This window comes from Corvus hawaiiensis, chromosome 2 (genome assembly GCF_020740725.1).
Source record: "Corvus hawaiiensis isolate bCorHaw1 chromosome 2, bCorHaw1.pri.cur, whole genome shotgun sequence".
NCBI classification, from domain to species: Eukaryota; Metazoa; Chordata; class Aves; order Passeriformes; family Corvidae; genus Corvus; species Corvus hawaiiensis.
In genome coordinates this window covers 92,556,343-92,577,097 of record NC_063214.1, presented here as the reverse complement: position 1 = coordinate 92,577,097, position 20,755 = coordinate 92,556,343, and the positions used below count along the sequence as shown (strand labels likewise).

At 42.6% G+C, this 20,755-nt stretch overlaps 1 protein-coding gene across 2 annotated transcripts in view; it reads right to left on the bottom strand.

The window, feature by feature from the left end:
- The window catches only part of NPAS2 (neuronal PAS domain protein 2), a 109,771-nt gene that overhangs the window by 1,508 nt on the left and 87,508 nt on the right, over positions 1 to 20,755 (bottom strand). The window contains exons 11-20 of one of the 2 annotated variants that reach the window (XM_048325798.1): positions 20,285 to 20,432; positions 19,622 to 19,703; positions 18,796 to 18,937; positions 17,974 to 18,080; positions 17,713 to 17,805; positions 11,706 to 11,852; positions 5,808 to 6,002; positions 4,298 to 4,467; positions 3,702 to 3,794; positions 1,143 to 1,329 (exon numbers count right to left, since the gene is read on the bottom strand). In XM_048325798.1, the coding sequence (XP_048181755.1) occupies positions 1,143 to 1,329; positions 3,702 to 3,794; positions 4,298 to 4,467; positions 5,808 to 6,002; positions 11,706 to 11,852; positions 17,713 to 17,805; positions 17,974 to 18,080; positions 18,796 to 18,937; positions 19,622 to 19,703; positions 20,285 to 20,432 (1,364 nt within the window). Of the gene's footprint in view, positions 1 to 1,142; positions 1,330 to 3,701; positions 3,795 to 4,297; positions 4,468 to 5,431; positions 6,003 to 11,705; positions 11,853 to 17,712; positions 17,806 to 17,973; positions 18,081 to 18,795; positions 18,938 to 19,621; positions 19,704 to 20,284; positions 20,433 to 20,755 lie in introns of those variants that run through there. The other variant, XM_048325807.1, reaches the window with a different exon arrangement.

Sequence of the window (20,755 nt, the reverse complement as noted above, 5' to 3'; positions counted from 1 at the left end):
TTTATCACAGTGTTTGATTCTTTCACATGTTAATGCTCTTTGTCCTCAGTGTACAGGATGCTTAAAAATACTACTGGTTTTCTGGCTTTTATTTCTGGAGCAGTTTGGGATGAGGTTAGCTTAACTAATGCTAGAAGGAATGGACATAAATTGCAACAAAGAACATTCCAATTAGGCATTGAGAAGGTTTTCTCACGGGAATGCACTGCCTGGGATTTGCAGGTTATCCTGAAAAGCCTGTTTAGGAACCGGGTGGGTGAACATGTCAGAAATGACACGGATGGATGGCAGAAATGAAACAGGATCCTAACGTGCCTCATGCTGTCCCCTCCAGCCCTTCCTTTTCGTGAGCTTACAGTAGGGTGTAACCTTGCAGTGTTGAAGTTGATGTGAATTTTGCAGATCCTTTATTGGAAACAGTATCTGCCATACTTTTTTTCATTAATTCTTGCCTATGATAAGGATTTCATTTCAATAACAAGAGTTTAATCATTTGAGGTTGGTTATACTCTTTCAGTGATGCCAGTGGATATGTGACCAGGTTTTATAGACTCAGTTCAGCTCCTGTTGAACTAATACAGAGACACCTCATTTTCCCCCTTTGCTTTAGTATGTGTTGAATTAGGTCAAAAAATAAGTATTTTTACATCTTCAAATCACCTGGTTCTTCCAGGCAACGTGCTCCACTTTATCTTCTTTGCCTTGTGGGGTTGAAAAAATATGTTAGTTTCCTGAAGGGATCCAGATATCTGATCCAGATCTATTTTATATTGATGCTGGTAATTAAAAATCATCTTTCGACTTGTAAACTAAGCAAATTTTATACTGAATAAAGAGTACAGAACAAATCCTAAGGCATTGATTTTCTCCAGCTAGAAATAAACTTTAATATATCCAAGATAATCTGATTATGCTTTCAAATGTCCAGAATTAGTAATTTCCTTTTAAATATTCTGACTGTTCCCACTGCTCCCTTGCTGTACTGGTACAGGGCACTGTAGCAGTGTGTCACATGTCAGAATCTCTTAAATGGACATTTCTGCCAGGATCAGGCTCCAGCAGAAACCTGGGGCTCCATTTGCAGAGTCCACTCACCTTATTACTCTGTGTGTACACTTTATACCTCATCCTCTTTGTCCTACCTGCAGGTAGCGTTGTTGCTGATGCTGTTGGTGCTGGAGTTGCATAGGTGGCAAAGAGGATGGCTGGGAAGGAGGGCTAGTGGTGAACGATTGGTTTAACACTGCTTGTCCCATCAGTACGATTGGAGAGCTGCTGCTGGAAGTCTGCACTTCCAAACTTTGAAACATTTGTTGGGTTTGAGAATACCTATGGAAGAAAGAAGTGAAACAATCCAGAAAAAAATGTTGGAAACAAAGGTCTTCTGTTGCTGCCTGTTCCGAGCTTCCCTTCCCCCTCCCCAAGACACTTGCCTCTGCCATGTGCTCTGAACCCCTTTGTTCCAAGCGCGGGCAAAACCCAAATGTAACTCAAACTCTTTAGCAGTGTCTGATTGGCCGGTCACCCCGGGTCCGCCCCCAGTCCTCCCCTTTCCCCTTCTCCGAATAAAAGAAAGGACCAAGAGGGGGGCCCGCCCTCTTTGGCTTGCACCTTTTCTGCGAACATCTTGTCTCTGTTTCTATTTGGAAGCTTCTAATTGCAGGAATTGGCAACCAAAAGCTGTATTTCTCCCTCTTTGCTTCTACTGGTGGTATCAGCTTTGCAGCTACTATCGCCGCTTTTAGAGCTACTGAAATGCTGGATTGCCCGTGCTACCTCTCTAGGCTGCCCGAGGCTTTCTAAGGCACTGAACTATGAGCCTAGCTGGTAAAAAGCTGTAAGTATCTCCACAGTCTTCTCTTAGAATAGGGATGGCAATCCCTAGTCTTCCTAATTCATAGAATCACAGAATGATTTGGGTTGGAAAGGACCTTAAAGACCATCTAGTGCCAACCTCCCTCCCATGGGCAGGGACACCTTCCACTACACCAGGTTGCTCAGAGCCCCATCCAACCTGGCTTTGAACACTTTCAGGGATGGGGCATCTACCACTTCTCTGGACAACCTGTTCCAGTGCCTCACCACCCTCACAGTAAAGAATTTCTTCCTAATATCTAATCTAAACTTGCCCTCTTTTAATTTAAATTCATTGCCTTTTGTCCTATCCCTATACACCCTTGTAAAAAGTCCCTCCCCTTCTCTCCTGTACCCTCTTTTAGATACTGGAAGGCTGCTGTCCTTGGGCCTTCTCTTCTGCAGCTGAAACCTCCCAAACACTCAACAAATGATTCCTGTGCATAGGACCTGCTAATATGAGCAACAGCACTATTGGCAGCACTGCTTTCCCTTACTCTGTGCATGAGCTGGACTTGGAGGAAATAATACATCTCACCTCAAAATCCAGATCACATTTTAGATTCATTAAAGATTCTGGTTTATGCACGTCTTGTCTTCAGCCACAGCATTCACGTCCCAGGCTCATTAAACCAAATGGCCTTTGATTCTGTTTTAGTATGCTGAGCCCTGAACTGCAGCAAGAGAGAAGCAAATGCACCTCCTGTCCTGCTGCCTGTGCTCCCCTGTGACTGCCTGGGGGGTGGTGATCTCTTGCAGAAACATGGCTAGGGTTGATTACTTCTTAAGCTGCTCATACACATATTGCCAAGTACGATCAGCAGTTCCCATCACAGTGAGCCCCACTCTAGGAACAGAAGAAGCCTCTAGAAACCCTCTGGAATGAGGGATGGGACAGAAACAAAATACTCATCTCCTCTTGCCATTCTGCTTTTGCATAGCAAAGCTTAAATATGTGTTGTTTTGTGGAAGGCTGTGGGCAAAACCACAATGGAACTATTGCCAACCCAGCCTAATTCTGTTTATCCTGTAAAGGGTGATGAGATCATAGTGTGGCATGTGTTCACTCAACAGCTGTTCAACATTAGGGTTTAGTCAGAAATGCTACAGTCTGGGTACTTGTATGAGGATGTGAGCTCCTATAAAAGGGTCCCACGAGTCAGGAAGTCTACATGAACTAGGAGATGCATCTTTGCAAATAAGGCCTCTTTTATTCAGAGGCTTAAAAGCAGAGCTACAATGTTTACATTTGACAAATTAACTCAAGATAATCTTAAACACCAATAGTGTTGTTTAAAAAAAGAAGTACTGAATTCCTGAGATAACATTAGAAGAATACTGTTTTGTAAAAAGAATTATTTTTACAGAAATGATGTGCAATCAGTTGCTTATTATTTTAGCAGTTCACAATTAAGTACAGTGACCAAAAACAGCTTAAAAAAAAGGGTATATTTTGACCAGTGTGGTCTGCTTCCTTCATCTAAGTTTTGAGGGGACAAAACAACTGAGCTGAGGCTTTCTTGGCACCAGTCATTTAACTGGGCCAGTGCTGACTTTCTCTCTCACATTTACCTTGGTGGATCAGAAATTCTAGTGCTGAAGCAGGCAGCATGTGAGGGACAAATATTCCCCCAGCCATGGCTTGTTAAAACGCCCCTGGCACATTGTGTTTCTCTCTGTCATTCTTCTTGATGTGACCAGGCAGGGTAAGGCTGACACTGACGCCAGAAGGCAGGCTCAGCACAGAAACACATTCCCAATATTTATAACTACTTCGTCATCTTACAAAAGAAGGCTACTTCCCCTCAAAAGCAACTTTGATGTTTTATCTTCGACAAGGCACATACTTAGCCTGGGATCCCGCCATGCTGAGGTCTGAAGGGTGTCTTGCATTACAGGAGCCAGGCATCATGGGCTGAATAGGCTGGCTAAGCAACAATCTAGCACATGAGGGAAAAAAAAAAAGTGACATTGCTGGAAGAGAAAGACCATACAAATACCACACTGTGCAAAGAGAAACAGGGCATTTTCGCAGGCACGGCACCAGGCTGAGTGTGGGGAGCCTGACCCAGCCCTGCTGGCTGCGGCAGGAGCATCCTGAGCACTGCAAGGTGGAGAGGCTGGGGCAGAGCCTGCCCTCTGGGGTGATCTGGGTGCCTGACATACACCTAATAAACCACATTTTTTATCATTATTATCTGCTAAGTATATGGATACTTGAATAATATTTTACAACTTTGGTTAAATTCACCTTGTGCTCTTCAAAGCCAGCAGCAAGATTTCAGTTTTCATAACGCTACGGGGTTAGACAGCTACACTCTGGGGGTGCTAATCCACCCGTGTGACTCCAGTCACAGGAGCTGGTGTGCGCTGTGATCGCTGTTTCCGCTGAGCAAAGCCGGCAGCTCAGCCCTTGCCAAGCGCGGCCCCGGTGCCCCCGTACCTGAGCTGCTGGTCGTGGCTGCAGCCGGCGGGCGCGGGGGCGCCGCCGCGGGACAGGCCGCCAGGGGGCGCCGCGGGGCCGCCGCCTGAGGCGAACGGCGCGGGCGCGGTGCGAAGGGGGGCGCGGCCGCCGCCCGGCGCCAGCTCCGCGCTCCGCGCCGCCTTCGGGCCCTGCAAGAAAAGAGGAGAGCCGGGAGACAGCCTGACTTCGGCACCAGTGCCTGGCGGTGCTGCCACCGGGCTGATGTCACCATACGCGAAACGACTGTCATGCCCGCGGCTGCCCCAGGCCCGCTCGTGCCGTCCGGCAAACCCGTGGGACCGGGGCGCTGGGAAGGCACTGCCCAAACGACCCCCCATGAAGGCGGGAGCAGAGTTAGGCGTGAGGAGCTGCCGCCAAGTCCCATGATGGGAAAAGATCAAAGAAAAAAAATGTGGTCGGTTGTTTTTTTTTTGTTTGTTTGTTTTTTGTTTTGTTTTGTTTTTTTTCTGTTTCACAGAATCACAGAACAGGAGCGGTTGGAAGAAACCACAGTGGGACATCTGGTCCGACCTCCCTCCTCAAGCAGGGTCATCCCAGAGCACAATACACAGGATCATGTCCAGACGGTTCTTGAATCCTGTAAGGGGGACTCCACACCCCCTCTGGGCAACCTGTTCCAGTGCATGGTCACTCGCATGTGATAAAGAAGTTCTTCCTCATATTCTGGTGGAACTTGCTGTGCATCAGTTTCTGCCCCTTGCCCCTTGTCCTGTATTTATTATGCAGATACACTCTCTACCAATAGAGTCATTATAACACAGGTATGTAGGAAGTGAAAAGCTACAGCTGGGGGCTCTGAAGACAATCATGCAGCTATGCTTGCCTCACAATCAGGAAGCAGAAACAGGAGCTCAGTTTTCTGTGAAGGGAGGTACAACAGGTGGGTGGAAGAGCAAACACTGGAAATGCTGAGAAACCAGCAGGATGAACAAAAAATCCAGTGCCAAACCTAATAGCTTTCACAGATCTCAGTTACTGCTCAGGCTCAACTTTATTGTGCTGTGCAGGAACCTGTTAATGTTCACAACCTGAGGGTCTCACACGAATCTCAATGTATTCTGTGTGCCACCACAGCAGACAGGCTTTGTTGTGTTGGTGGTGTCCAACTAGACTCGGGGAGCAAGTATTCTGAGAGATCTCACTATTTCAAATTTCCAGTGTGGTCAGTCAGGTTTCTTTCAGGACCACCTGAAGAACAGTAAGTCACCCACACCTTCCGCATGCCCCCCTGCTCCATTTTCAAGCTGAAACAGCTGCTCAAGTAACTCTCCTGGCTGAGGTCTTTAAAAAAGGCTTTAAAGTAAGGTAAATGCTGTAGGGAAACCCTTTTTATAGGCTGCCCTTATACAGAAGAATAAGAAAGGGAAGGCAAAGGCACAGCTACAGGACTGACATTATTTTGCTTGCTTGATAACAGCTCAGTGTCTCCTTTCCATCTAAATGCTTCTCTATTCAAAGAAATGATTACCTGGTTCGATATCACACTTGCTTCTCTCAGTGCCTGCTGGTTCGTTGTTTGTGAAGATGTGATTTGCCCTTGAAGTTGAGGACTGGGGACAAGCTGCTGCTGAGAAATGGCCCCTGACCTCTGCTGTAGCTGTTGTGGGTCCAGCTGCTGAGTATTGTTAAAGCTCAGGGACACTGTCGGCTGCTGTAAGAACATCTGGAAAAGAAGAGGGGAGGGTTTATTTACATAGCCCAGCTGTCATGAATAATAAAGGTGACAGAAGTAAATCCAAAGATACATTCTAAAATAAAGTTACCATATTTCTGGATTCATAACACATTTACTGTTAGTTGGAAATTACCTATCATTCCTACATTTAACAGCTCTGCTGTCTCTAGTTTCTTGTTCTGCAAGTACACCTATTACTTGTGAAATGTGTCTTGAAGGTACAAGTCCTCTCTCCATGGGGCAGGCACAGCCCTCATAAGAGCAGTTCCCAGTACATTCACTGTGTTCTCGGGCATCCTGACCAAAGAGAAGAGTGTAACTCCATGCCTTTTCAGTCCTTTTGTTTCTCCTTTCAACAAAATCCACCTGCCTTTCAGACAGAGCTGTCTTTGAATTTGTATCTGGAAATTCAACGCTTTACACCCTGCTGAGTTGTCGAATGTTTTTAATGAGGCCACAGTCAGGCCAGAGCTCTCCAAGCTGAATGGCCATGTCCTTATAATTGAGAGGATGTGTAAACAGACAGTCAGTGTCATTTATCTGATTTCCCATCAGGTAACTGTCACCTGGTGCTCTTCCTAACTGTGCCATGCATTTGACTTGTGCAAAAGAGCCACCAGCTCCTCTCTTAGTGTTTCGGTAAATGATGTCCTCTCTATTCTTGCATTTCAAGATGAGGCTTTCTTCTTTAAAAGTTACAGGACTTGGGAATTTTTGCTTTTCTAGGGGCTGTTTCTTTTATTACAGCTGTAAAGAGGAAAAAGTAATCTTTTAAAACTATGCATTATTAATGCTACAAGCTCTCTTTGCAGTATTTCAAACCTAGCCTCCTGCCACCAAGGACTGTATGGAGATACACATCCCACACAGTTGACGTAATTTTTGGATCTGATTCTGATTCCACACCACTGCTACATGTGTGGAACTCCATTAATTTAAGTGGAGCTACTTAAGTTTTAAATGAAATCAGAATCACAATTATTCTCTTCATTATTCATCCATCAGTCCCATGCCTAGTAGTACATCTGAGGTATGCCCAGTAATTAGTACACCTTTCTGCAGCTTATTGCTATATTAACAATTCCCTAAACTATCATGTCCCCTCTAATTTTTCCTGGAAAAAGCCTATACCTTTCTCCAAAAGCCCAGCATAATGTACTGCTTTTCTTTGAAAAAGTATGGCTTGATCCATCATGTTTGTACTTATTTATCTAGCTTTAAAAACACAGTTTATTTAAATATGATAAATTTTTAATTAATTTCTGTGTGCCAAGATTTTACTCAGGAGAAGAGGTACAGACAAAGCTTACATTAATCAGCTGGGAGAGGGGGGCAATTAAGGAAAAGCAACAGCTTGTTTCAGGTGCTGTAGGCTAACCGCATCTCAGAGATGTCTGATAGGAATAAATGGGTCAAGTGACAGAGCTGGGGCTGCTGCTTGCAGCAGGTCTGAAACTAGTGCCGTGTTTTCTTTTAAAAACACTGCTCACTGAGTTTGGAGCCATTACATATCAGAAAGACAGATGGTCTCACAACTTCTGTCAAGTAAATAGGTCTTATTATGAATAAATCAAAGACAAAAATCATGAAAATTCATTCTCTTGTTTATTTTCTGTATATAGAAGCTAAGCTTTGGACATGTTTAGTACATGAACTCACTTGATTAGCCCTAGCAATGAAACAGGTTGCCATTGATACAAAATTTGATATAAAATTCAGAACAGGCAAAGCAAGTGGTGCATGTCAAAAAGGTGATGGGGAGTGTGAGCCCACTGGTACTGGACAGATCACTGCAAATTAAGACACCTTTAGGAGGGTTACCTTAGTGTCCTCCTTGTATGTGGCGCACGGCACTGGAGAAACACTCAGTTCAACCAATGCAAAGTCAACATCTATCAAGGCAAATGTCAGGCAGGGTGTGAACTTGCAGCAAACTACTTATTTAGCAGGGACCTCCCTGTGTGCTTACCTCACTTCCAGATGAAGGCCAAGGAGCTTATCCTTGAAAGAAAGCAGAGTAACCTACTTTGCAATTACCAGAGTGTGCCACTGGGTAAGAATGTGCACAGTTAATGGTTGGCAACTAGCACACTACAAATTTAGAACCAAGTTTATCCCAGTAGGCCAATTGCATTTGTTCATATGTTTGTACCCTGAGAGGGCTCTGAGTGTTTCATACCTGGGGACCCTCTGTTGCCATTATAATGGCCAAAGCAGCATTGTTACCTTCTGGACATAAATGACCTGGAAAAAACAAGCTCAAGAGTGGGAAGCAATGGTGCCCGTGTCCCCGCAGAACTGAAGACTCAAAATGCCTTATCAAAACAAGAGTTAACCTGACAGAGGATCGAAGCATGGAATTTCCACCTGCTAGTTAAACCTAAAAGCTTAATTTGTACAAAACTTAATGGTGGTTTTTCATAATGTTCCTCTTTTGTGATAGTCCTGTCTGAATTCCCCCAAAACACAGAAATACAGCAGCTTTAAATAACAAGAGAAACCTTTTCATAAAAAATAAAATCTTTCCCTGTCTAACTAGATAAATTAGCAGCCTCCTAACTGTATTGCTGCTAATGACATGTCTCGTTGGTGATTTTGTGGACTGTAAGGTCAGTGAAGCATCTTGCAAACATTTTTTAATTGGCCAGATTGTTAACATACACAGCAAAGCAGCAAGGGAGAGGAGGCACCCTCTGACACTGCTGCCCCCTCATTCCAAGACAGATGGGCCCTACAACTAATGGCTGAATCACACTGACAAGACATCCTGAGGAAAACATCTCTTTGACTCTACCTGTCCTTTGGATAATCAGGGGATTATAGCTTTTGGGGTCATCATTACAGGCACCAAGACTCTTTCTTTATGTAAGATGTGTAAAGATGAGAAGCACAGCATTGGGAAGCTGAGATTCACTGACTTCGAAGAGAGCCTGCTTTGCAAATGATGGGTGGATGTGGATGGTCTTGATTGTAGCTCTTGCAAGCTGGTCAGGCTCAGCCTTTCTGCCTTCCTCTGTATCTGTGAATCATTAGCTAGACGGTTCAAACTAGAACAGACACAGCATCCTTCAGACTTCTGAGGTTACTCTTTCTGCTCTTGTCCTTCATTGTTGGGAAAAGCAGTAACAGGGATTTAATGGGGTTTTGAGCACTTTTATTCAGGGCCTGCAACCCTCCCGATAGTTTCATCTTTCTCTTGCAAACAGTTTCTAATGCAAACTACTGTGCTCAACATCTGTCCAGGTGGGAAAGCATTTCTTGGTGGACTGCTGTAGTCAGTTTTGAAGATCTCTGAAGGAAATGGAAATTGAGCTTAATTCTCCACGGAGCTACCTGTACAATTCTGTGTGGAAGGGAGTGGACCAGTGGGGATGATATGTTAATAAATCAGCTAATAAGGGAAAAGCATGGAACACTTCCCCCTTCTCAGACAGCCTACATCACTCCCCCACGCTTACAGTTCTATTACGCAGCGTATTAAAGACACCAGAAATGTGCTTGATAGTACCCTGTTTGTTACTATGCATTTTAGCTTTGATAGTAGACACAGATCAATGTCTGCAGACATCCAGCTCCCTAAATGATGAAATCTGTGTGGCAAAGAACGTGGTTGGATTTCTGATGTAACAGTTTACTCCTTGCTGCTTGTGAGTCACAAAAGAGCTGCATGCAAAAGTGTGAGGCTTTCTTTCAAATTGCCCCTAGCCAAGTAAGACAAAATTAATTCCTGGTCTTAATCTCTCCCTGCAACAGAACAGTAATTTCTTTGTGTGTTTTTTATTTTTTTACCTAGAGAAAGTGGGAGAATAAAAAGGCCCTGGCCAGGAGTCAGTGTGAACACTCGCGTCTCATCACCTTGTTTGATTGCTCTAAGGAGACCAAAAAGCACCCAAAATGCAGAGGATGTATTTTCCATCCAGCATTGCCAGATGATCCCCATCCAGCATTGCAAATATGCAGCCCCTGCATTTCCAAGCTGTCTTCCATTCTCCCTGCCTCTCAGTTCTGCATCTATAATAAGCTGAGAAATGGTAGGTACTGACACCAGAGAACTTGTAATGGTCTGAAAATACTTGGTCCAACCTGGTGCGGTCTTCATGGGAGAGGGCATCACCCAAATGGTGTAACTCAGAGCTGCAAACTGGTAAGGAGTGGGCAGTACAGAACAACCCACCATTTACCCCCTGGGCCTCTGCTTCTCTCTGTGTGAGCTCCCTCTGAGTGTATCTGAGAATCTGTTCCATGGTCTTTGGACTGTTAAATGCACCCTAGTGCATATAGGAGACAGCTTTCTAAAAATAAAATCTGTTTCCAGCATATAAGAATGTGCTCTGAAATTCTATTTTTGCCTGAATGATGAAAAAAAAAAGAGTGTGTATGACTGTTGAAGACTTCACCAGGAGAGAGTAATGGTTGTCACCCAGTTAAAAAGAGAGGAAGTTAGAATATCATGTCTCTAGATATTCATAATACAATAATAGGTTTCAGACATATGACATGATTCTGAACTGAACACCTGTTAATTGCATGGAGACTTGCTCTTCCCATTAATCAAAGTCAGCAGAAAAGCAATAGAAGAAACACACTGAAGCTAAACCTGATCTCCCTATACGATTGTATGGCACCAGGAACAGGGAGTCCTGGGTTTGGAACCCACAACTGCTGTGTTGTCTTACAGCAGTGCACATGCAGCAACTTAGGGGGCTAAGTTTCTAATTTGGCTTCCCTGATCCCTTAATTGCCTAAACATACAATCCCAATTTCTTGATGTGTGAAACTGCATTTCACAGATGCTGATGATGGGTGAGAGTCTTATTTCTGTGTGGAAGTTGCAAGCAAAATTCCCACTGACTTCAGTAGGTCCCATGTTTTCATCCTGTTCATAAAGTACTCTTTGAGACGTTTGTTTCCTTGACAGAGTCTGTCTTCCAAAATCACCTTGTAAGTGTAATACACATAAAGTCCCCAGTGCTACATTACTAGCAAGGATCATTAATATGGCATTTATATGGCATTTATAGTTAAATTATGAGGAACATAGCAGTAATCACCCCACATTCAGAAAACTTCCATAAAACTGGATGATTGGTCCATTTGTTGTTAAAGGAAACCTGTGATTTACTAAACTGCACTTGCTATTATTTCTGAGGTTTGGTAAACATAAGGGCTACAAAGCACATACTGTACTAGAGAATTCTACCTCTGTGTAGGAGGTGTCAAAGGCAGAAGAAGAGCAGGTTCAGCCTGCTCACCTAAAGCAGCTTCGCCCTAAAGGCTTAAGCCTGTCCGGTGAAGAACAAATTCAGATACCTCCGAAGTGTGAACAAATGAACACTGCAGAAGTTTGGGGGTTTTAATGTGACAAGGAAGTCTGAACTTCAAAATTTTTCTACTACAGCTGCTCAGTCTGAAGATTCGGTAGATAAAGTTAATAAAATACTATTGTAAATGACCCAAATTATTCTCCTTCTCCTAAGGCTGAGGTATTCCTTCCTTTTCTTCCAGAGAGCTCTTAAATCTTTCTTGACATAGGTTACTTAAGAGGCTTTTAGGAGGCAACATCCTCATTCAGATAAGCTGGTTTCCACTTGTCCAGATATCCTGGACTCTGGAGCAATTTTAAGTTGCCAAGCCTATCAATAGCCACATGAGAGAGGATGCTTGACTCTGCCCCTTCCAGCAGTAATGCACCTGTACACTGGAGTCTTGGACCAGGCAGAGCTGCTCCTGTATCTTCTGGAGCTCCTCCTGCTGCCACCGGATGTTGGCCTGCAAGATCCGTGTCCGCTGCTCCAGCTGGTCCTTGATGGTCTGGAACATGCTGAATTGTGCTGAGAACTGGGGGGGAGAAAGAGGGTCAAAAAATGAAAAAAGGCAGTCATTATAATACAAACAGGCCTCAGTAGAATGTTGTTCTGTAAGGAGTTAGTGGTTTCTTGATTGTAAAACACAGCCAAAGAATAAAAATGTAATATGCTAATATCTAGGCAGAGATAGATCTTGTCAATTTTCAGTGTTACGCACATATATTAAGTTACCTCAGCCAGAATGATCTGCTTACAACTGACCATGTTCTGTTGTAAGGACTGTTTTTGAGAGTATGCTCTCAGAGAGTATTTAAAATATCAAGAGCATCTTAATTGGATTGCAAAGGAGTGCATTATTTTCATTATCTTGTAGTCTGGAGCCCTTAGTGTGGCCTAACAGTATAATCCAGATGTGTTTTACTAATGCTTTCCTTTTTCTGCAAAGGAATAGCAGTTCTGCAATGCTTTGTTCTGCTGATGACTTGCTATGGCATCACACAACAGACTACAATAAACATTTTCTAGATTTGTACAGCTGAGTAGTACTTAAGCTACAAGAAATACTCATCACATTATTTTTATATGTGATGTAAAATGAATAGCTCAACTCAATGGAAGAAAAGCTGCTCTAAATAATAGTAAAAAATGGAGATCATTAATCAAGGTCAAGAAGCAGGTGCAACCTCCAATAGCAGCAATACTGGCACAAAGTGAAATCATTCAAGAATTGTGGAGAGGACTAATAGCAATAAATCACTAGTATTTGGTGTTTTCAGGTATGATTCAAAGTTCACCAAGGTTAATTATTACCTTAATAGGCTTTGGAATAATTGCTTTGCATAAGCTCATATTCCAAAAGTGAAAAACAGTCTTTGAAAAAAAGAACAAAAACCTTCAAAAAATCTTTTAAGTTTTTATGTAATCAAGGCATCCAAGATCTTTCTGAAAACGTGTAGTGCTGTGAGTGTACAGGCAAAAAAAAAAAAAAAAAATTGCTGTGACTTGAAAATGCTGCCCTGTCCCTGTAGTTGTTCCAGTGGCCCCGTGCTAGTGGATGAGCTGATGTGTGCTGCTGGAACCTTCTAGCTCCATGGTACACTGGCTTACATAGTTTCTGGCTTTTTAGTAGGGGAAAAAAAGGTAATGAGACAGGAATTAAGGAGTGCTCTTGTGCTAGCAGCACTATACGCTTACTTAGATGAAATTTTTGGCTACTTAGAGAAATCTAAATGTGACAGAACAAATTTGTATCAGCTAACTAGTTCACCTTAAACCAGTTAAGTATGTGAAAGTACTTTTACATTCCCTCTAGCAAAGCTGGCATCTCCAAGTAAATGGCCTTTGTCAGAGTAAGAGTGAGAACTTCAGAGGGTTTATTTCCATTTACCAGGAAGAGGGTGGCTTTCCCGCACAGCCTGGGAGGTCACTTCACAGACTGGTGGCCTGGTGGAGGGGAGTCTCACAGCCAACCCTGCTTAGGGGCAAGGAGGGCTGCTGAGGTGGCACCTGCAGTTGCTGGTGGCAGAGGCCCTCAGAGCCCACTTTGCTGCCAGAGCACTTGCAGATCGTGCTGTCCATCAGGATGTGACGAGGCCAGTGCTGTGACTCATGGTGCTTGTGCCTTGGAACAGCAGTGTCATCATCTGCAACCCGCTCCTCTCTCAGAGCAGGAAAATGATGTCAAACCTTCTAAAGGGAAGTTTCTGTTACTTCGAATTGGTGTTACAGAGGAGAAGCCAGAGCAGGATCTCTTTCTTTCTTGTCCACGTATAAAGAATTAACCTGAGGAATGGTCGAGCAGAAACCTCAGATGTTTGGGAATAAGAATGAGTGACTCAAAAGGGAACCCAGTGCTGCTTGTTGTAGCCCAGCCTTTTGGTTCTGAAGAGTCCCAGGTATCCTGATTTTAGGAGTGAAATGATTCTATGAGCACTGGCTCATAGATGAGATGCAGCTAATTCCTGCTTTAACTTGGGTCTGTACAGAAGGATTTTTTAAAAAGACATGTCTTGTAATCTAATTATCTCTACATGAACTCTTTTACTGAGGACTGCTCTTAGTTTTCAAAAAGATCCTTATTAGAAAGGAATTAAAAACAGTTTTAGCAAAAAGCTTCATTTTAACTGCCTGGCTTGGTGATGGCAGACTTTTGATTAACATGCAAATTCCTTGAAGACCCTTTGAGAAAGGAACCTGATTTTCTTCAATTGATCAATGTAAGGAATTTTATCATGGTGATTTCAAAATCATTTTATACTTAAAAAACCCACCAAAATCCATTTCCAGGCCTTAGTTTTAAATTTAAATTTGCTTTGTAAAGTTGCACACAAGAATATATTGCTGTTGATTTTAAATTATTATTCCTTAATTTTTTTGTGTAGGTTCTTATATTTAGAATATGAATCTTGTATTTTTTTGTTCTGTTTTTCACATACTTTTTGTATTAATACACTTAACATCAACAATTAGCTGGTATACTGGAGTGAAAGCTGTTACAGATGAAGACAAGGAACTTTCTCTTTTGTTTTTTCCTTTTTCCACTCTAACCCCCAAATTGTTGATAACTCTAGCCATGACCCCTGTGCTTACAGAGCCTCTATTGTTTTTGTACAATGAGACACTAACAGCAATTGACCTGCACCACAGAGTATTTATCTCAAGATCATTAACCGCTCTACTAATTAAGGGAGAAATCTCTAATTGTATAATAAATTAAAAGAGTTTAACTCAAAATGTTCCACAGAAAACACTGCCCAGCTTTAGCTCTGCCATTGGCATCAGATGAAGTCGCTCTTCATCTCACTTAGGTATTTACAGATACCCACAGAATCCTTAGAGAAGTGCATGTAATACACAAAAAAGTGACATCTTTCTAGATACAGTCAAACATGGGAGACTAAACCTGTGAGAACTCTATAATTGCACCAGTTTAATCGAGGTTTGTTAATGCAGGCAAAAAAACCCCAAAACAAACAAGCAAAACCCACAGCAGTAATTTTAGTCTGGTTTCTTAAAAAAAAATGTAAAATAAAGTGATGCATTTGGGATCATGTCAGCAGATGTTCTGGAAGGGAGGGGCTCGATGCACTAGTGCTGCTGACTGTCCAAGAAGGCTGTACAGCCTAGGGAGAGGGACTGGCACTTCAATGCTGTGATTCCTCTCCTCTACCATGGGCATCTGAAAGACACCAGCTGGACCATGCCCAAGGAGAGGTGTTTTTCTCCATCAAGTGCTACCCCAGGGTGTCACAGTTACTCCCTCTCTCTAGGTGCTGAGGGGCTGCAGCCAGGGAAGGGGACCTATGGCCCTCTGTCTGTTAGGATGGTTCCTCATTTCAAATGTGATGAACATAAAGATGGATGTCTCAAGACATTCTGTTCCTACAGCTTTCATGACAATAGGTAGCAGGGTAAAGAAAAGAGACCCTATCTATTTTTTAGCTCCGTTTCCTTTAAAACTTTTATTTTCTGCCTACCTTCCAATTTTCTTTCAATCCTTCTGGCCCAGGAGATGAGCCATGTTTCTTGCTGGAGACATGCAAGAGAGTTGTGAGAGTGTCAAAAATACCAGATTGCTGTAACTTCATGAAAGCTTTAGCTGAGCAAAGGAGAGAAGGATCCACTTGTCCCTTCCTCCTGTGGGAAAGGCTGGCTCCATGCACCAGCCCTGCAAGGCACAGCCCCTGGGAAACTGGGTTTCATTAGTTTTGCAGCTCACCGAACAACTTGTTCTTTCTTTCTGTCATCTGAATAACACCTGCTCAATCTCAAATGGATTATTAGTGTTAATTATTATTCAGTCATCAACATCCCCTGTGTTGTAGGGGATTTTAATTCATGACAATGAGGGAGGCAAACAAACAAATATTCTAATCGGGAGCATTTGGTTTAAAGTAAACCATTTAGATTCAGGTGACATCTAGGGTGACACTGTGCTGTCTGTTCATTCACACAAGCAAGGCAGAAGCTAAAACCACATTTCAGTGGAGGCAAAGCCATCACAGCCTTTGCTGGAAATAAAGCTACTCAAAGTTCAAGCAGATGGTGCCTGAGGCAGCAGCTAGCTGCTCGCTGCAGACGCAGTTGTGGCCACTTATGATGTTTTCCCTGCTGCTGCCACCCTGCAGCCAAATGTTAGCCACAAGGACACCCAGGGCCTTCCAGCTCCTGCCATCGGTCACCTTTAACTAAGGGGAAGTGGCAGAAAGGCAGCAGGGAGAAACCTGTGCATCTCCTCCTTGCAAGCTGGCAGTGGGACACCTGGCCACACTATTACTACAAATTATGAGCTTGTGTTCTGCCACTAAACTGCTGGGAAATGGTCAGCTAGGAAGCCAAGGAAATGTCCCTGGTGGGATGCACATGTACCTGGGTTTCCTCCCTCGCTTACTGAGTGCTGCAGGCACCTTTGTCTTTTAAATAATTAATTATATTGCTGTAGGCTGACATGTTAATTATTTTAAAGTGGGAAGTACAGAGTAGTATCATAATATTTGTAATAGTTTCTGAAAATCACCCAAGTGTGTGGAGATTTGGTACTCTCTGCAGGAGTTTTGCTATGGAGTGTGAACATCAGCAGCCTGAGCTGAAATGTCCTGATGTTATGTCCCTGCTCCAGGTCAAGCTTCATCTTGAGCTTTGCCAGGAGCACTGCTGTGACTGCTGCCAGAGGGCTGCTTGTGTAGACAGGCTCGAGTCAGCCTTCTTCCTTTCACCAAGATTTAGATGACTCAAAGAGGCTAAACCAGTGACTGGATGGCACTCTAATTTGTAAGAAAAGAAATGGAGCTGGTGTGCCAGTAAGAGCCTTTTACTGGGAAAGGACAAGGCAGCAAGGCTCTTGGTAAACAACTGGAAAGCTTCTCTTCACAAAGAGCTTTGATGGAGAAGAAAGGGAGGTAGAAAAAAGTCAAACAAAACACAGGCAGGCTTATAATACATAAACTAATTGATGTTTGAAAGTGCATTAATGAATAACGGAGAGAAGTATCTGTAAAAGAAAATGAATGCTCAGAGCAGATAATTGATATGCTGTTTCTTCGCTGTGTACTGGCGTGGAGTCATGAAAAGAATATTAAACATGGAAGATAAATGAGAATTTGTTATTTTAAAGCCAGGATCCTTGGGACTTTGTACGTTTTATGTGCTACAGGAATAAACTCTGGGATCTTGTGAGTGAGTACAGGGTATCAATGATAGAAGCAGTCTAGGTCCAGCAATACTCTGTCATTCCTAAAATCAGAGGATGATGGGGTGTATCATCAGGGCAGGACCACAGGAGAAAAACAATGTGCTGGGGACATGGTACTCAAATTGCCTTCTTCAAAATCCACTACAAATATAACCCTGAGGTGACTTTTTGGGCCATCACCCACTTTTGAGGTATGGGTTAATACACTGGAGGAATCTGAAATTTGTCTTCAGTGGCATCCTCACCATTACTGGCACACTCACAAAATGGGTGTTGTTGAATTTGCATGTCCTTTACTGGTTAGTTCTGCATCAGCACAGCCAAATGGGTGTTTTTAGCAGGACTGGGTGTCTCTGTTAGTTTTTGGTTTTAATTCTCATTGTGAATTTGATCTTGATGGGACCTGGTTCTGTAAAAGCAAAGTTGAAAACTATTTTTCCATCTGTTTTTTGTCCTCCCATGGAATAGATATGTGTGCACACCTGAACCTACATGCACCTGGGCTTCTGAACACCTGCATGCAGTTATATGTTTAAACATACAAGTGTACAATTCAGATTACTTTCCCACAATATTTTAAGTGCTTGAGAGTTTGGATTTGGGGATTTTAGTTACTAGAGAGGTAACCTAAAAGCCCCAAAATGAGCAAATATCAGGAGATAAGCAAGTGACCTATTCCACTTCCAAATCCCCAACTAACCTGTGCCAGAGGTGCGGGCTGATTTTGCAGAGTTGCTTGAGGCAGCAACTGCTGTGGGAGAAGCTCACATGGAAGCTGAGAAGGCAAAGAAACCTAGGTTAAAAACAAAACAACCCAAAACTTTATAAGTTTGGCTCCTTTAAATTTTAGGTTTCTTCTAATGCCATGGCTTCTGTGTAAGTTGTTTTTAATTGCTAAGCTGCGTATGTGGCACATGCTGTTACACCCTCTGCCTGTTTCCATGATTCCTGGTCAAGTTACCTGAAGAGCAGTAGGTTGGCTGAGTCTATGCACGGATAAATCCTGTTGTGTGCTTGGTGTTCTTGGCACGGGAGTGTTAGACTCTGTAATCAGCTTTGTTGGTGTAGCTGCAAGAAAAGTACCGGTGAGATCTTACACACTGGAAATCAACCCCATCTGAAGTGGGTAATATGACAAGACCTGGGTAGAAATTGTAATGGCCTGGCTAAATTCCAGTGGGAATCAAGGCTGTTCTTGTTGACTTCAATGGCAGTAAAATTAAACTGATAAGGAGGGTCTGGGCAAAAATAGAAGTAAATGAGACAGATTATGGTTCTGTGCTCCAAAGAGCAGTGCAAAAGGACCCATGAACTGTTCTAAACCAGCTGGAACTCCCTTTTATATGGGCTGAGTAACTGTAAATTTAGGTTAGCTCATTGGCTTTTTTTCCAGACCGGGAAGCAGAAAGAGTATTCTCAAGTCAACACTGGAGCATCCTAAATCTTGGCTAGAGGAGAATCATCCACAGGCTGTTATTACTCATGTAAGTCTAGAGAAGTCTCATAAGGGTGCCCTCAAATCTAAAGACAAAATCCTCATTTTTGTAACAGATTGAAACAGCATATTTCACATCTAATCCTACTGCTCATCTTCCAGCATTTAGGTGGTTGTGCAAGAACCTTCCATCCTGTACATTACCATTTCAGCTTTTGCACTTCACTGTCAGTGCATATCATCGATACCTCATAATTTAGTGTTGAATTAGCAGCTGTGGTATATAAGCACCCATTCTTTAACTTGGCTAAATTAAAAATAATTCCATAACCCAGGAATGCCACTCACATGCTGGGTCTGACTTGGGTGTGTGGGAGGATTTTGGCGAGCTCCTGGATGACACTGAGGGTGTCCGACTAGCGCTGAGGATTGAGGCACCAATATCAAGTGCATTAAAGTGCTGTTCAGGATCCAAGCTGGTGCCACTGTCCTAAAACAAACCAGAAAAGAAGAATAGCTATTGCATCTGTCAAAGCTGAAACATTGGTTTGCACACCAGCTCTTTGGCAGACTTAAAATGACTTGAGCAGAACTAATCTCAGGTAGGCCAGCAGCAGACCTGGACACAGGCATCAATGCCCCATCCAAACAGCATCAAATGAATGCATTTTACAAACAACTATCACTGAGTTAGAAATAAATAGTAAGCTACTGCCATAGTAATTTTGTGCCTTCAAATGTTTTTCTGAATCTTTCTTTTGTGTTCAGCCGGATGTGACAGCAACTGTAGCCTCTGTGAGACACTCAGCCGTGCACTGAGGAGGAGCTTTGCTGTCTTTCCTCAGGAGATCACTGAGATGTAGCCAAGAGGGCTGATTGCCAGAACGTGTCCAAATGAATCTTTAAACTAGTACCTTGGCAAGGAAAAGTGGAGATATCTCACACTGCCGCTGCCCATGTTCCACTTAATTTGTGGCTGTTACTGATCTCCAGGTTTATCCTTTCATAAAATCGCCTAATTTATGTCAAAATTATTCAAGTGAGCAATGAATTCTGAAGTTGAGAGAATCCAACAACATTGGAGAAAGACAATGCTGGAGTCTTCAGTGATGTTAACATAGGAACAAGTCGTGATTACTACATAAATTCATGAAAAAAGCTTTTCTCATTGTACCTTTAGTGCTGAGGACACAACCTCTGAGGACACTTCTTCCAAGCCCATCTCCTGTCTCCTCTCCACCCGAACATCTGCATAACTGAATGGAAATCATAATTTTATGTATCAACGTGGAACTGCTATATTTCTTAAAATGTTCTTTAAGAGTGTGGAGGAACAAATAACTGTACATTTTACAGGTTAAATGAACAGATGAAAAATGACTTAAGTCAAATGCTGCTGAATAACATTTGAGAGTATTTTAATTTTCAGGTTTGGGTCTGTTCTTATCTTCTTGAAGTCAAGATGCATATTAAAGAAGTATATATAAAGTTCAAGTTCACATGCCACAACCACTTTATGACTTCATTGGAAAGCTTCTACATATCTCTTTTAAAGCAACAAAGGGATTAGAAGAAGTGAATTTTAAGGGATCTGTCTATTCTCTGTTTTTGTGCAAAATGGAAAAATGCCATAGTTCATCTGCCCCTAAACCAAAAAAAAATTAAGCTTAACATAAACTAAGGTTCAGTCTGATAATTTTTCTATAATTACCGTATTTCCTTTAATTTTTTGTTATGTAAATGATGTTATATTTTTAAAAGAAAATGCTGGCAGACATGAGGATGCTCTTATCTTACTGTCCTTTATGTCCTGGCCGGTTGATATAATTTTCCATACCTTACCACCATGTGTGTGCACACAATGAACTCTGGCTTGGAGTTCCACTGGTGGTAGGTGATGTAGTAATGGGTCTGGAGCCAGATCCACTGCTGTCCTTTGGTCAGAAACCGATAGCAGCACGACTTCCCCTTGCCGAACTGCATCACTGCCAGCAGAAAATACAAACAGCTTGTAGCACAATTTCCAACATGAAAATGACATGAAATGTGAAAAAAAGTGACAAAAATATCTGTCATAGGTAGACAGGAGTATAAGCACCAATTTTGAGTAAGTGCTCCTCTCAGCCTTCTGACAGAACAAAAATCTTAATGATTAGTAGGTATCTTCTTCTGACACTTTGAATGGTCCATTCCTACACAGTACAATTAACCTTAAGTTTGGACACTAATGAATTAGTGTCTGCTACAGTTTAAACATAGATCTTACCCTGCTTTATGTGCTGATCACATACTGCTTAATTAGACACCT